Source organism: Manduca sexta, unplaced genomic scaffold, assembly GCF_014839805.1.
Source record: "Manduca sexta isolate Smith_Timp_Sample1 unplaced genomic scaffold, JHU_Msex_v1.0 HiC_scaffold_3160, whole genome shotgun sequence".
In the NCBI taxonomy this organism is placed as follows: domain Eukaryota; kingdom Metazoa; phylum Arthropoda; class Insecta; order Lepidoptera; family Sphingidae; genus Manduca; species Manduca sexta.
Genome location: NW_023594198.1, coordinates 1 through 14313, shown reverse-complemented (window position 1 = coordinate 14313; position 14313 = coordinate 1). Strand labels below are relative to the sequence as shown.

The following is a 14313-nucleotide window of genomic DNA, read 5'->3' as shown; positions in this document are numbered from 1 at the left end:
CCTTTGTCTTTAATATACCTATATTTATTAGCAATTTTAAGAGGAACAATTTCATCGTAATTATTATTGTGAAACATAAGTCTCTATTGTAAATTTTGTTTTCCTCTTTGTTTTAAATGTACAATAAAAGTTCCAAATTACATTAATTAATTTAATTAACATTATAATATCTATATTTTTCATTAAATAATTACAATTTTAATGTGCCGGCGAACTTGTGAAGCCAAAAATATTCCTGTATATACGAAAACATAGTTTATTATTATTATATGTAAACCTTTTTATTGGAGAATAATATATGTTTTTGTATAATTCAATGACGAGACAAGGGTTCAAGGCTGTTGGTAAACATCAAGGGGCCTTAAAATGAAATTAAAAGTAAGGTCAGGGGGCCCTATTCCGTATACGGGGGCAAATCCATCTTTTTGCAATTACGGGCAATCTAATCGAAGGACGGCTTTGATGGCCGTAGTGGTGAATAAGGGATGGTGCGATTGCGGACGATGACACACAATCTCACCATCCAAAGGTTTTCGAATAAATCCAGTGAGCGAAGTACTTGGTAATAACTAATGTACCATAGTAGTTTTCCCTGTTTTATGTAAGTTCTGTAAAGCTCTTTCGATCCCGTGACGTGACACTGGGACGTTTATTCCGGTGAAAGATTAACACGTGGTTAGAGTTGCGGAGAAAGTCTAGTATTTCAAAACTTCTTTAATGTAATGACGTGACCTCTAAACTAAATAAAATAAGTTTTTGATAAACACTCGTGATAATGACCTCATTACATTATAATAGATAACGATTGTAGAGTTTTACTTAGTCTATAATTTTGAAATAAATTCATATAAATGAAAAGGAAATCTATACAGGATGGTGACGACATAGCGAAATTATTTTCACACGGGTGCAGCTAATTACCAGTAATAATTTAATAACATTACATGAATAGAAAATTTTCGCCCGCGTGATAGAATTTTCTCAGGATAAAAGTCCCTTTAGACATTATCCTGGGAATAAATAACTTACCCATTCACGGATCGCAACCTACATACCTCCATACCGAATTCATGGAAACCCATTCGTTAGTTTATGAGTTCATCACAGACAGACGCGGCAGGAACTGTGTTTTATAGTATGTAAAGATAAACAAAAAATAAAATAAAATGAAACAATATTGACAAAATAACCAAAAATCATTGATTATTTTATTTTTCACGAAGTATATTCCAATTCAGTTAACTAAATAGTAAGAAAAATAAATAATATTATTGGTTATTAACTAATTTTATTATTAATAACTGAATAAAATTTGTAACAATTACTTTTGATTTATTTTATTATTATTACTAATCATTATACAAACACATTTGTGTGATTACCGGCGCTATGTCGTCATCACTCTTTGCAACATCAATAAGTTCGGAAGTATCTTCTGTTCATTATTGACATTACTTTGTTATTTTTAAACAATTTTATTTTACATTATAATTAGCTGACGGAAGCGATTACTCTGCATATTATGTTCTACTTCCACCTTCCCCCTTCCACCTTTCCCTTGTACTATTATTAAGAGTCGGGTAACACCCTTTTCCAAACATTTAGCAGAAAAATCCTTAAATTTTGCACATATTCGCTTAATGCTTCCTTTGCGAAATCACGCCTTGACAAGTTTAATAAAAACGACGCAAGCGTTGCACGACCAAAGAATGGAAGGATCTCTATAATTATTGAAGAAGGCAAAAGAAATCATTGAAGGTTCATGTTACCTTCATTTCATGGATGCTTCGTCGTGTGTGGGCTAGTTGTCCATCTTTAATACCTTCGGGAATATAGGCATAAGCTAATATGTTGCTTGTTAAACTGTGAGGCAGCTAAGATAGCATCAAGTAAAACTTGTACTACAAATAAGTATCCATATGTAATTATTGAACCATATAAATGATGCCGCTGTCATGATATGCAAGTCGAGCCTTTTTAATCGCTTCGTAATATTAAAAGAAAGCCTTTTGTTTGTATTTGTTTAAAAATACATTTCATACCTGACTTTCCGAGTGGCCATGTGGGTAGGCATATTTTGGTTTATTTTAATGAGATTCAAATTGAAAGGCGTAGAAGATAAAGATTTCCCGTCTTAATGACGCAAAGCCAGGAAGCAATTTGCAATTAAAACTTATAGTTGAATATCGTGTATAAGCAACTCTGATGTAAGCACCTGTAAAGAAACTATAATGAAATCTGTCCCATACTTCGACTAAACGGTGTTTATATCCTTCAGTAAAACTGTTGCTGTAATACTAAAAAACCAGTCAAATTAAGTTTTCCCTTTAGAATAATGAGATTATACTTGTGTATAATATGAAACATGCATAATATGTAAAATTGCTACCATCGTAAGTCTATTTTGTAAGCAAATTATTGCACAGGGAAGATTTTTAAAATTTTTTTTTCCTCACACAAATATATATTGACTAATTAATCTATCTATCTAAGGCATCTTGGCTACAGCTCTAAGGGGCTTTATTGGGCTTAATTATAAACAATGTTGGTGTACATGAAAGTCACTTTGTAAATCACATGTTGGCAAATACTTACGTGAGCAAACAGAATGAAATAAAAGGATGCGTAAACATACAAAAATATTATTTAAGTAACAGAAAGAAGCTGTCGCGGTTTTACGTTTTATGGCTGGTAGGCAAATAAGCAGTTAGGTCACCTGATGCATGATCGTAATGACATTATCAATGCAATTAAAGAGTGTTAACGACATTTAGAGGGGAAAGCAGGGGAGATACCCACAGGTTGCAACAGCTTACTTCTCACTTCACAACGGTTTTCTGTTTAATTTCTTTACACGTGCACGTGGTGACTCCTTTACACGTGATGGTGAGTGGTAAAGACCAACTATAGACTACCGATGATTATCTCTCGCTAGTCAACACAATTATGTTGGTCTGTTCGAAACCGGGTATACACATGCTGATCCGGGATGCGGTACACTTGGGCCGCTGTGTTGGGGGATACACTTTTCCCCTCTAAAGCGGCTCATCCGTGTGATTGGAAATGTTATCCACAGATCCGCTCTACGATCCTTTATTTTCCAGGTAATGGCTGGTACAGCGCCACTATGCTGGTGACCCTCAGCACGTCGGCCTTCGCGATGGTTCTGGAAATGTTCGGCATCTCCGTCGTGGTGTCGGGCGCCACTTGTGACTTTAACCTGGGCCTCACAGAAACCAGCATCCTTCTCTCCATGCCGTTTGTCGGTGCGTTTTATTAAATTAAGTCAGCAATTAAAATACACAAGCTCTATTCTCTAAAGTCCCTTAGGTTTCCATATGAATTATGGATATGTGGCAAATCTTAAGGGATAGAAACAGGAATTAGGAAAGATTTGAAGATGATAATTGAATCAAAAACTTTCGAGGTGAACAGGTCGGTGCCATGTTACCGGGCATCACCACATTTCGGTTTCATAAAACGTATGTGTCGTAATTTTAATCATATTAAAGCACTCATGTGTTAATAGGCAAATGAGCACTCTTGTTGTCTACTACCAGGCGAGCGGCTTGCTTGCAGATTTTGTAATTCAAAGCAATGCAACTGTTTATATCCAGGAATATTGCTTGTTTCCTCATTGTATATGTACTTGGCTTTCCAGGTCCTATCGTGATGGCGTTCGGCTGGGGATACATCTCAGACACATACGGGCGCAGGAGAAGCTTGCGCATTGCTCTATGGGTGAGCTTCGCGGTGTCTGCCATCAGCTCCTTTTCGCCCCACTGGATCCTCTTAGCCGTCTTGAAGTTCATCAGTACGAGTTTGTAAGTACTTAACTCTTTCGAGGTCTAATTAGGTCTTACAAAGTTAATTTTAGAAGTAGCCTCTGTGTAACCATATGGTATTATTATGAGTTATTATATTATATTAACATTATACAGCTGAGTCAAGTATGTTTATATGAACGCGCTCACTTCAGAAACTACTCTTGGCTAAATTTAATTCTATGGATAATCTCTGGCAAGTGCGGTACCAATAGTTATTATTGTTGAATGGCTTAATTCTAATGTCAGAATCCCGTATTTATACTATAGAAAAATACTGAAAAATGATTACTAATCAAATTACTATATTTTTTACTTTCTTCCAACGTTGCACAAAAGATTCGGCTTAGTTTTTACGATCATCCGCCTGTCTGGTGACTACCGCGGAAAATACAGTTTATGATAAAGGGCGTGTGAGTGAACATGTGATAATACTGCTGGGTGTTGAACCTGGATCTTCTGTTTCATAACTGTCTCTTGGTTTAGTTCCTGTTCTAGTTTTCTGACAGCATATGCCATTGAACCAAAGTGACAAAGCTTTAACAGCTAGTGTTAACTATTAAATCTGCCACAGTTGCAGCTGCGCCCAGTCCGCAGCCTACACCATGCTGGGTGAGTGCAGTACGGAGAACAGTCGCGACGCCTACATCCTCGTCATGACCAGTGTGCTAGACTTTAGTCTAGCTCTCTACGTCAGTAAGTACCTACGCCCCGACCATCCTCTTGAGATAAAATGCTCCTGATTTTTATAATGCTCTAATGAGGTATGTTTTGATTTTCGATGTCTAATACAATTATAGTGGTCTTAATTACTGTTTTTATGTCCTATTAAAGGTATCAACTATTATTAAAAAGAGGAACTAAATGTCTTACAACTAAATGACTAGCTGAGTTTACTCTTCAGATGCTATGTGCTTGTTAACTTATTGTAATGCGATCCAGAAATGTTCGTCACAAAATACTGCATGGCGCTTCACTAATTGAACGAATACTGCTGTGTTCCAATTTGACATTAATATTCAATTAATAATCATTAGGCGAACTGACATCTAAATTACAGAGTGATAAGCAAAGCGCCTTACAATGTGTTTTATTCGTATGTTTTGAATGACGTCATTGTAAAGAAATTCATGTATTTTATCATTAGATCTATGTTTAATTTATCTTTCCAAGCCAAAAATATTCGCACTCAATTTGAATAAAATGCTTTTCATGACATTACGTGTCAATTATAGGTATTATGCTTAATACTTCCAGCTATTTCTTATTTCACCGTGAACCTGGATTTCGCCTATGATCTGGGATTAATTACCTTCACACCCTGGCGTCTGCTGAACTTGGTGTTGTCAATTCCTCTGGGCTTGGGAGCGTTGGGAACGTACTTCTACTACGAAAGCCCGAAGTTCCTGGTAAATATTGGAAGAAGTGATGAAGCTTTGGATATCTTGAGGAATATTTGGAGTCGTAATGGGGGACGTGGAAAGTATCCGGTGAGGTTTTTTTACTGTATGCTGAGCTTAAATCCTATATTTTGTTCCTTTTTAGGCAAACGTATATATGTAGTAGTCTAGTGTTGCATCATATTTTCTACTTGTATTGCAAGAAGTGGCTAAAACCAATAGAAAAGGATAATTTTATTGCTATACTAGCTGACCTGACAGACGTTGTCCCGTTTTAACTATGAATTTGAAGCGCGTCTTCTGTCAATCGCTGACAGTTATTTCAAACAATTGACAGTTACATAAAATTAATATTTTCGTTGAGTTATCTTAAATTTTCTAATTTTCCGCGCAATTTTTTGAATTTATTCTTTCATAAGAACCTTCTCCTGACAGTAACAAACACAACAAAAAAATAGTGAAATCGGTCCAGCCGTTCACGCGTGATGGCGTGACCAAGGGAAATAGGGATTCATTTTTGTATACATGTATATAGATAGATAGATATTGTCACAATAGCCTGGTTTAAGTACTGTAAATTTAGAGGCCTTGGACCTGTAGATCGCAGTATAGAAACTATTTGCTTTTCTAACACTATTTATTCAGGACAGTTTTTTTAGAGGTATCCGTGCAATTAGGATAAAAACATGTCGTACAGACTTCACGTAAATGTCTCTTTAGGGAAGGTAGACATTGGTAGCGATAGATTCGCGAGTATTATGGGACTTGAAAGTTAATGAATCATGTTCTGATTTCGTCTTACGTGACAATATTATGTGATCTAGTACATTTCTAATAACTTCATTTCTTTCAGGTAAGCAAAGTGTATCTGGAAGAGGAAGGGAACTCAAAATCAAAGGATTTGTCGTTCCTGCGCTCGTTGTGGGATCAAATAATTCCCCTGTTTAAACCTCCTCTCCTCTACCGAAGTTTACAGCTTTACTTTTTGACTGCTGTGGTGTTTAGTACGTAAGTAATATGGTATTTTTGTAGTTGTATTGGATACATAGTACGACTACTACGCTGAGATCTCTGGTTCCAATCCTAGTTTATGAAAAATGATATTGGGTTTTTTGAACTTTATAGTCAGATAAAAATTTGGAATTTGAGTTTGATATGACGATAGACTGTCTCCACATTATATTTTGGGACGAAATACGCATGGTGCAATGTAGGTACACTAGTTGCGCCTCTGCCTACCTCTTTGAGTATATAAGGTGTGAGTGTGTGTGTGTACATTTGCTCGATAAAGGGACCATTTAAATGGTATATATATAATCATCATCTTTCTTTGTTTCAGTAACAACAGCTACTACATCTGGTTTCCGTTTCTGGCGGAAAAATTCGCTTCTAGTCTCTCGTCAACAGACGGCAACTCAACTGTGGAACAGGTCAACGGCCTGTGCAGCATTATCGTCAGCGAGCATCAGGCTGCCGTCAGTGGTGTTAGTATGTTTGTTATATTACACTAATAGGGACAAATTAATTTCTAAAACGTTTATTCAGATTCTCTCGTTCGCCTACATTTTTATATCCCTCACAAGGCCAGGCATTGTAGTAACATTTGCAATTTCATACCTATACTAAATTTGGTATAGTTTGTTTTTAGAGTAGCAGAGGTACAATTTAGCCCATAATGCAATAGTCCTTTGTATCTTTTACAAACTAAACTAATTTTAGTAGATAACCACTGAAAAAAATATATATAATTGAGTTACGGGTGGCCACTCTGGTAACCGCTCTTCTTCCAAATTCCTAACATCTATTAAATCTCCAGGCAACCTGCTCAAGTACCGTGGACCTCAGCTTGGTCTGGTCCAGCCTCGCACAAGGAGCGAGCTTCATGATTATCCTATTGCTGATCTCTAAGATAGCGTATCGCAAGAAGTTATTGATGATTATCATTCTCTCGATATCTGGCTTCTCGACCCTGGGCGCGGTGGTCATCAATGACAGCATCACCAGTTTTATCATGTACTTCGGGCTGCTATTCAATGAATTGTGTATGGGATTCATTTTCTCGTATTTTGTGGATCTGTACCCTACTTCGTATAGGTAAGTGTAAAAGTAATAAAATTAAACGATATACACCTATGTATATATAACTTTATAATTTACCAACATGTTTAATCCAAAACATTCTTACATTTATGATCTCTTTGACATCGTAAGTAAAGGTTACTTGTTAAGTTTATCCCAAAAAAATAAATGAGGGCAATTGACTCTTGTCTACTACGATTAATTAACGTATTTAAATGTTGTGAAACAAGGTTAATTTTCGAATGTGCTAATTTTTACATTGTTTTATGTGTTTTCAGAGGCACAGCAGCGTGCGTGGGTGTGATGGTGGCTCGGACCGGTGCCCTCGGTGGCGTGAACTTCCTCGGCGCCTTCATGATTTCCCACTGCACCGTCACCTTCTATGGCAGCTTCGCGTTAATAATTAGTAAGTAATTCATCTGCTTCATCTTTTTCAGCTCTTTCGACTCCACTGCTGAACTTACGGCTGTCCTAGAGTTTTCCAGACCAACCTCTTCGAAGCGGTGTACATTCAGCGAATTCCTGCGATCTTTACGAGGTCGTCTGTCTTATATATTCGAACGAGTGTAATGTCTACTAAATTTATGACATAATTCTTGAAACCTTTTTATTGAAATGCAATTTTTAGAGGGATGAACTGTTTGCAGTTTAAGGGTCTATTTTAGAGATTTTAAGAAAATGCTATTGGTTACATATATTTATAAGCCAACGAAATACAAAAGTCGCACTCTAATCTACATTCCCAAATAAATCTATCTATACTATTATATAAAGCTGAAGAGTTTGTTTGTTTGTTTGTTTGAACGCGCTAATCTCAGGAACTACCGGTCCAAACCAAAAACTTCTTTTAGCGTTGGATAGCCCTTTGTTCGTGGAGTGCTATAGGCTATATATCATCACGCTATACCCAATAGGAGCGGAGCAAAAATGGCTAATCTCAGGAAATACCGGTCCAAACTGAAAAAATATTTTTGCGTTGGATAGCCCTTTGTTCGTGGAGTGCTATAGGCTATATATCATCACGCTATACCCAATAGGGGTGGAGCAGTAATGGCTAATCTCAGGAACTACCGGTCCAAACTGAAAAATTCTTTTTGTGTTGGATAGCTCTTTGTTCGTGGAGTGCTATAGGCTATATATCATCACGCTATACCCAATAGGAGCGGAGCAGTAATGGCTAATCTCAGGAACTACCGGTCCAAACTGAAAAAATCTTTTTGCGTTGGATAGCCCTTTGTTTGTGGAGTGCTATAGGCTATATATTATCACGCTATGACCAATAGGAGCTGAGCAGTAATGAAACATTTTGCAAAGACGGGGAAAATTTATTAGTTTTGAGAGCTTCCGTTGCGTGCGCTGCGTAAACGGTTAAAGTTATGCAACAATGATGTATGACGGGATTGTTCCTCTTAAAAGTTGTAAAAATATATTATAAAACATAGTCCCCCGCTGCATCTGTCTGCCTGAACGTGTTAAACTCAAAAACTACCCAACGTATTAAGATGAAATTTGGTATGGAGACAGTTTGAGACCCTGGGAAGATCATAGGCTCCCGGGAAAATATATAGCGTGACTTATAAAGGAAAACTTTAGCCCGTAAAACTTCATAACGCGGGCGGAGCCGCGGGCAAAAGCTAGTAATAAATAAATCGTACTATCTATAATACATTAGCTGTTTAATTCAATAATTAACTCATAAAATTTACTTGAAACTTGTGAATCAGGTCCAATATTGAATCTTCGGATATGACAAATGACGGCCGGAAAGTGATGGAACAAGCCATGAAGTGTGCGGTTTTTAGCCTTTTAAAATAAATTGGCTATACATTCATAAGTCACTTCACCGCTCTACCCCTGAAGAGCTGAGCAGTGACGTAAGTAAATTATCGCCATATCTAATATATCTTTCTTAATATAGAATATCTTTCTTTGCAGGTGCTGTGGCGGTGTCATTCTTGTTGCCGCCAGATAAATCGCTAAATAAAACTGTTAGTACATAAATAAGAATTTTATTTCACTACCCACCTCACCTTCAGTAGACTTGAATATCTTCTTAATCTTACTTCTTACTAATACAAATGCAAATGTTTATTAAAATGAGTTTTAGAGATTACCACGGAAACTGGATTTGGATAAAATTTGGCACACTGAAAGACCATGTCCTAGATTAACATTTAGTCTTCTTTATCCCTGTAATTTGTATCCGTAGGAATTAAAAAAAAAAACAGATTATAAATTTTGTGGTTGCGTCGTATTAATGGCGCTAGGATCACTACAGTAATTTAGCGACTTCTGTAGCGGATAAGGCCTGCCACGCAAACGAAACCGCGAGCAACACCTAGTTTACTAAGTATAATATAAAATCGTATTAGATTTATTAATCGGAGTTAAACACAGGGTGATCTCGAAAGCAAGGGCAGATTGACATAAATTTTTCTACCTATTTTACACTCCGAGTATTTACCAGTGCTGTATACTGTAACAGGACACTTCTACCTCCTTCAGTAATTTCAATGAATCTTAGCCTCTTTATCGTGGATATGTCCGCCACGCTGCCATAACATAAAAATAAAAGTACGTGTAATTTCCGAAACACATAAACTCACGGTTACATTAAAAAAATTCATTATATTATTTTTGTAACCAGTCTCAAGAATATAACCTAGAACCTCACGTTTCACATTGTAGTAACCTGCCACTTAACCAAAGAGGTGGTAATATTATAAGAGTGATGACTCGTAGTCCTCAATGTGAGATGTCATTGTAATATACTGCCACTTATCAGGGAGGTGGTCATATTATATTAATAAAGGGTGATGACTCATAATCCTTACTATGAGGTGTTTTATAAAGACACTCATAGATGGCGCTTTAATCAATTAAACGTAATAATATGTAGGATTTTGCAATATGAAATGTAGTTTTTTCATATTATTTGCTTTAGGTTCGATTTTTCGGTAATTTGAAAACAGAACCGGGGCTATACAATTTTTTCCTAAAACATTCGACTAACTGAGCTGACCTGCAGACGCCAGGAGAACCAGCCCAGCCAAGAGAAGCGATATCTGCAGGAATAAGACTGAGTAAGGCCCGTAGATGTATACGAATTTAGATCAAAAATCTGATCTGGTAATAGAGGTGGCTGTATCTGGAAAATATATATTTTTTATATTGATGACAGGGCCTGTAGTCAAGATGCCTTTCTGCAATTTTTAACGGTAGTAGAAGACAAAAAATATATGGAAAGAAACATCCTAAGGACAAGTCTGTCAGTAGGATAACGTTAGCGTTAACGATTGTAGGACGGCATCTTGGTTACGGCTTCTGATGTTTAGACATTCGGTTGGACTTTTACATGCGTACACAATTTAATGCTAATCACTAAAGACATTTGATGTGTTTGTTATATATTTCAGTTGAAATTGATGATCGTTTAACTAATGTGTACCAACTGTATTTATTCGTAGGGAATAACTATATTTAAACTGAATCTAATGACGACTTAAGGAAGTTAAAGTAATATATGTAAAGCCATCTAAGTATATGTAGGCTCGGCCTGAAACGCGATTTGTCAGAATATATTTTTTTATAGCTTTGAATGACGAGACGAGCTTGCCGTTCGCCTGATGGTGAACGATACGACCGTCCATTAACAGTAGAAACACCATCCAACACCTTGAATTACAAAGTACCTATTGTTTGCTATCTATTGCGCTCGCCATCCTGAGACATGTGATATTAAGTCTTATTATGTCCTGTAGTTACACTGGCTACTATGTCCTTCAAATCGAAACACAACAGTGACTACACACTGCTGCTTAGCGGCAGAAATAGACATTGGTACCTACCCAGACGGACTTTCATATATGAGAGATCTATCATCAGTCAAACTACAGGTCCACATTCACAAAATGTACTTTGATCACTATTTAGCGGGCATTTTTAACAGTATATGTATCTTTGTGTTACTTAGCAAAGAACACACAGTAAACCAGTTCATGTGGGTTATGATTTAAAAACTCCGCGTAGTATAAAGGTGAATAGTTTCTGCAAATGAAACATGGAGTCTAAATAAGTGGTATTGTCAAGAGTATTCTCGGGGACTATCGAAAGTAAATTTATCGGAAGAATAAGAAGGAATAATTTATTTTTCAAAAAGTTACACTTCTTATAACAATTAGCAACGATGTCCACTAGGCTATGCCTGTATCATGGACATTAAAAACAAAGTTTAATAGGACAAACCATATACCATCTAAATTGCATTAGTAGTACATAAATTTTAATAAAATTAAAAAGGAAAACAAAAACAATAAAAATTCTAACACAAATTAATAATTATATACAGAAATTTAAAACTAAAACACAGTTAAAAAATTATAGTGGACGACGTTCAGAAGCAGGAGCCTAGAGGTGTGTATGCGTGTGTGTAAGTGTGACTGTGAGTGGATTTGTGAGTGTGTGTATTTATGTGAGAGTTGCAATCATTTAAACCTCAACTTTTAAAAGTCTCTCAGTATCTATATATATAAAATGAATTGCTGTTCGTTAGTCTCGCTAAAACTCGAGAACGGCTGAACGGATTTATCTTATCTTGGTCTTGAATTATTCGTGGAGGTCTAGGGAAGGTTTAAAAGGTGAGAAAAATTCGAATAATTGCCGGGAAAATCCTCAAAACAGCATTTTTCTATTTCCCATACAAACGTTTTCTAACTAATACGTAGAGTCAATTTGAGCTTTATTGCTATTGTATAAAGTTCACTGTTGTCTAAGCAATGTAGGTGTGTTCCTAACATCAAAGCAGTGTGCGTTGGAGCACAGAATATAATAATGTAATGTCGCGTTCTGAAACTCAACAAAAGTGATATCGCGGACCCGACTAAATTGAACAGTCACAAAATTTAATATATCATTAGTTATTTGGTTGGCTTCACGATATTATTTCTTTTGTTTTACTTTAAAATGCATGTTTTCGTTATGGACAATTTTTGAGCTACTTTTGCATATCTATACTTATAATAAATCTGTAGAGAGGTCAATTCTGTACATGAAATATATTTCCAAAATAACTGGGGATTAGGGATCGATACTGATGCCAAAAATGCAATTAGTAAAATTTTGTCTGTCTGTCTGTATAACCGTTATAGAAACAAAAACTACTCGACGGATTTTAACTTAACTTGGTACAATTATTTTTCATACTCCTGAGCTGGTTATAGTATACTTTTCATCACGCTACAATTAATAGGAGCATAGCAGTGATGGAAAATGTTGGGAAAACGGGAGAAGTTACTCCATTTTTAAGCTTCCGTCATTTCGTGTGCAACCTTAATGGTTAAAAGTTCCTTCGATTTCACCAGGATCCCATCATCAGACCCTGACCGGACAATCGGACCACCTGCATACCACCATAAATTAAAAACATCCCGAAAAATTGAGCACCTTCTCCATTTTTGAAACCCGAAATCCACGCGGGCGAAGCTGCGGGCGGAAGCTAGTCAGAAATAAAATTCTTATGTATGTACTAACAGTTTTATTTTGCGTTTTGTCCGGAGGCAACAAGAAGGACACCGCCACAGCACCTGAAGGAAAAGATATCAGTTAGATATGGCGATAATTTACTTACGTCACTGCTCCGCCCTTCAGGGGTAGAGGGTGAAGTTATGTATGAATGTATAGTCTATTTATTTTTAATATCTAGAAGCTGCACACTTCCTGACACTTGTTCCATCACTTTTCGGCTGTCATTTGTCACAATCGACAATTAAATATTGAACCTGTTTCGCAAATATCCAGTATTTTTATTTATTTAATAACACTAACGTGACGTACATTGACACATAAGTAATTACACTAATAACATTAATAGTATTCTAAAGCTAAATTACGTTAATATATAAAGCGAACACGGGATGAAATAAACACGAACAAAATGTTAAAAATTATGCAAAAAAAAAATTACAATTATCATAATATTAAACAGTAGCTAGTACGATTTATTTACCATTTATTTAGGAGTGTAGATTAGAGCGTGACTTAGGTATTTTATTAGCTAATAAATTTATGTGAACAATAATAGCATTTACTTAGAATCTATGAAATAGGCCCTTAAACTGCAAACAGTTCATCCCTCTAAAAATTGTGTTCCAACAAAAAGGGTTTCAAAATGTGTTATAAACTTGGTAGACATTACGCTGTGGTCATCACTTTATATTCTATTACAAATTAAAGTAAATGTACGGCTTATATAAACGTCATGAGTCATGAGTCATGTTGTAAGCGAGCATCTACTCCTACCCTGATCACTGTATAACTGTATCAACTCTAAACCACGACAAGATTTACGTATAGTTTCAAAATGGGCACAGGATTTTCATAGTTCTTCACCGCAGGAAGTTGAAGAGGGCCATGACGGAGTTTGAGTAGCGATGATGATACAGAAGGTAAATAGTGTTAAGGACTCACCCTAACGAGATGGTCGATCGGATGTTACCTTTCCGGGCGAAGTAATACTGAATCGTAAGACCACCGATCAAAATAACTATCCGCACTTATATATGGAACGGTATCTATAATCTCGTTCGAACATAGTGACAGTCGACCTCGTAAAGATTGCAGGAATTCGCTGAAGGTAGGCTGCTTCGAATGGGTTGATCTGGAAATCTCTAAGAGAGGCCTATGTTCAGCAGTAGAGTTGAAAAGCTGAGGAAGATGAAAAAGATGAATGACTTACTAAGCGTTAACGCGAAGGTGCCAGAAAGTAGAGGTGCAGTGGGACATCAAGAAGGCACCGAGGATGTTCACGCCGCCGAGGGCACCGACCCGAGCCACCATCACACCCACGCACGCCGCTGTGCCTCTGAAAACGCATAAAATAATGTTAGAATTAGCATATTAGAAATTTAATCTTGTTTTACAATATTTAAATACTTAAATACTTTAATTATACATACTAGAAAGGAGTAAATGGCATTAATTTTATTATTTAAGAGCACATTTGACAATTTCTT

General features: G+C 36.4%; 1 protein-coding gene across 1 annotated transcript; it reads left to right on the top strand.

The window, feature by feature from the left end:
• Positions 1-2774: 2774 nt before the first annotated feature.
• LOC115447920 (synaptic vesicle 2-related protein) lies at positions 2775-9304 on the top strand (the record flags this gene model as incomplete). Its single annotated transcript, XM_030175222.2, has 10 exons — positions 2775-2886; positions 3105-3266; positions 3662-3824; positions 4399-4520; positions 5082-5314; positions 6078-6232; positions 6564-6708; positions 7041-7318; positions 7582-7709; positions 9239-9304. Coding segments are annotated over 10 exons (1563 nt in total), but the record flags the coding sequence as incomplete, so codon positions are not given.
• Between the last annotated feature and the right edge of the window lie 5009 nt (positions 9305-14313).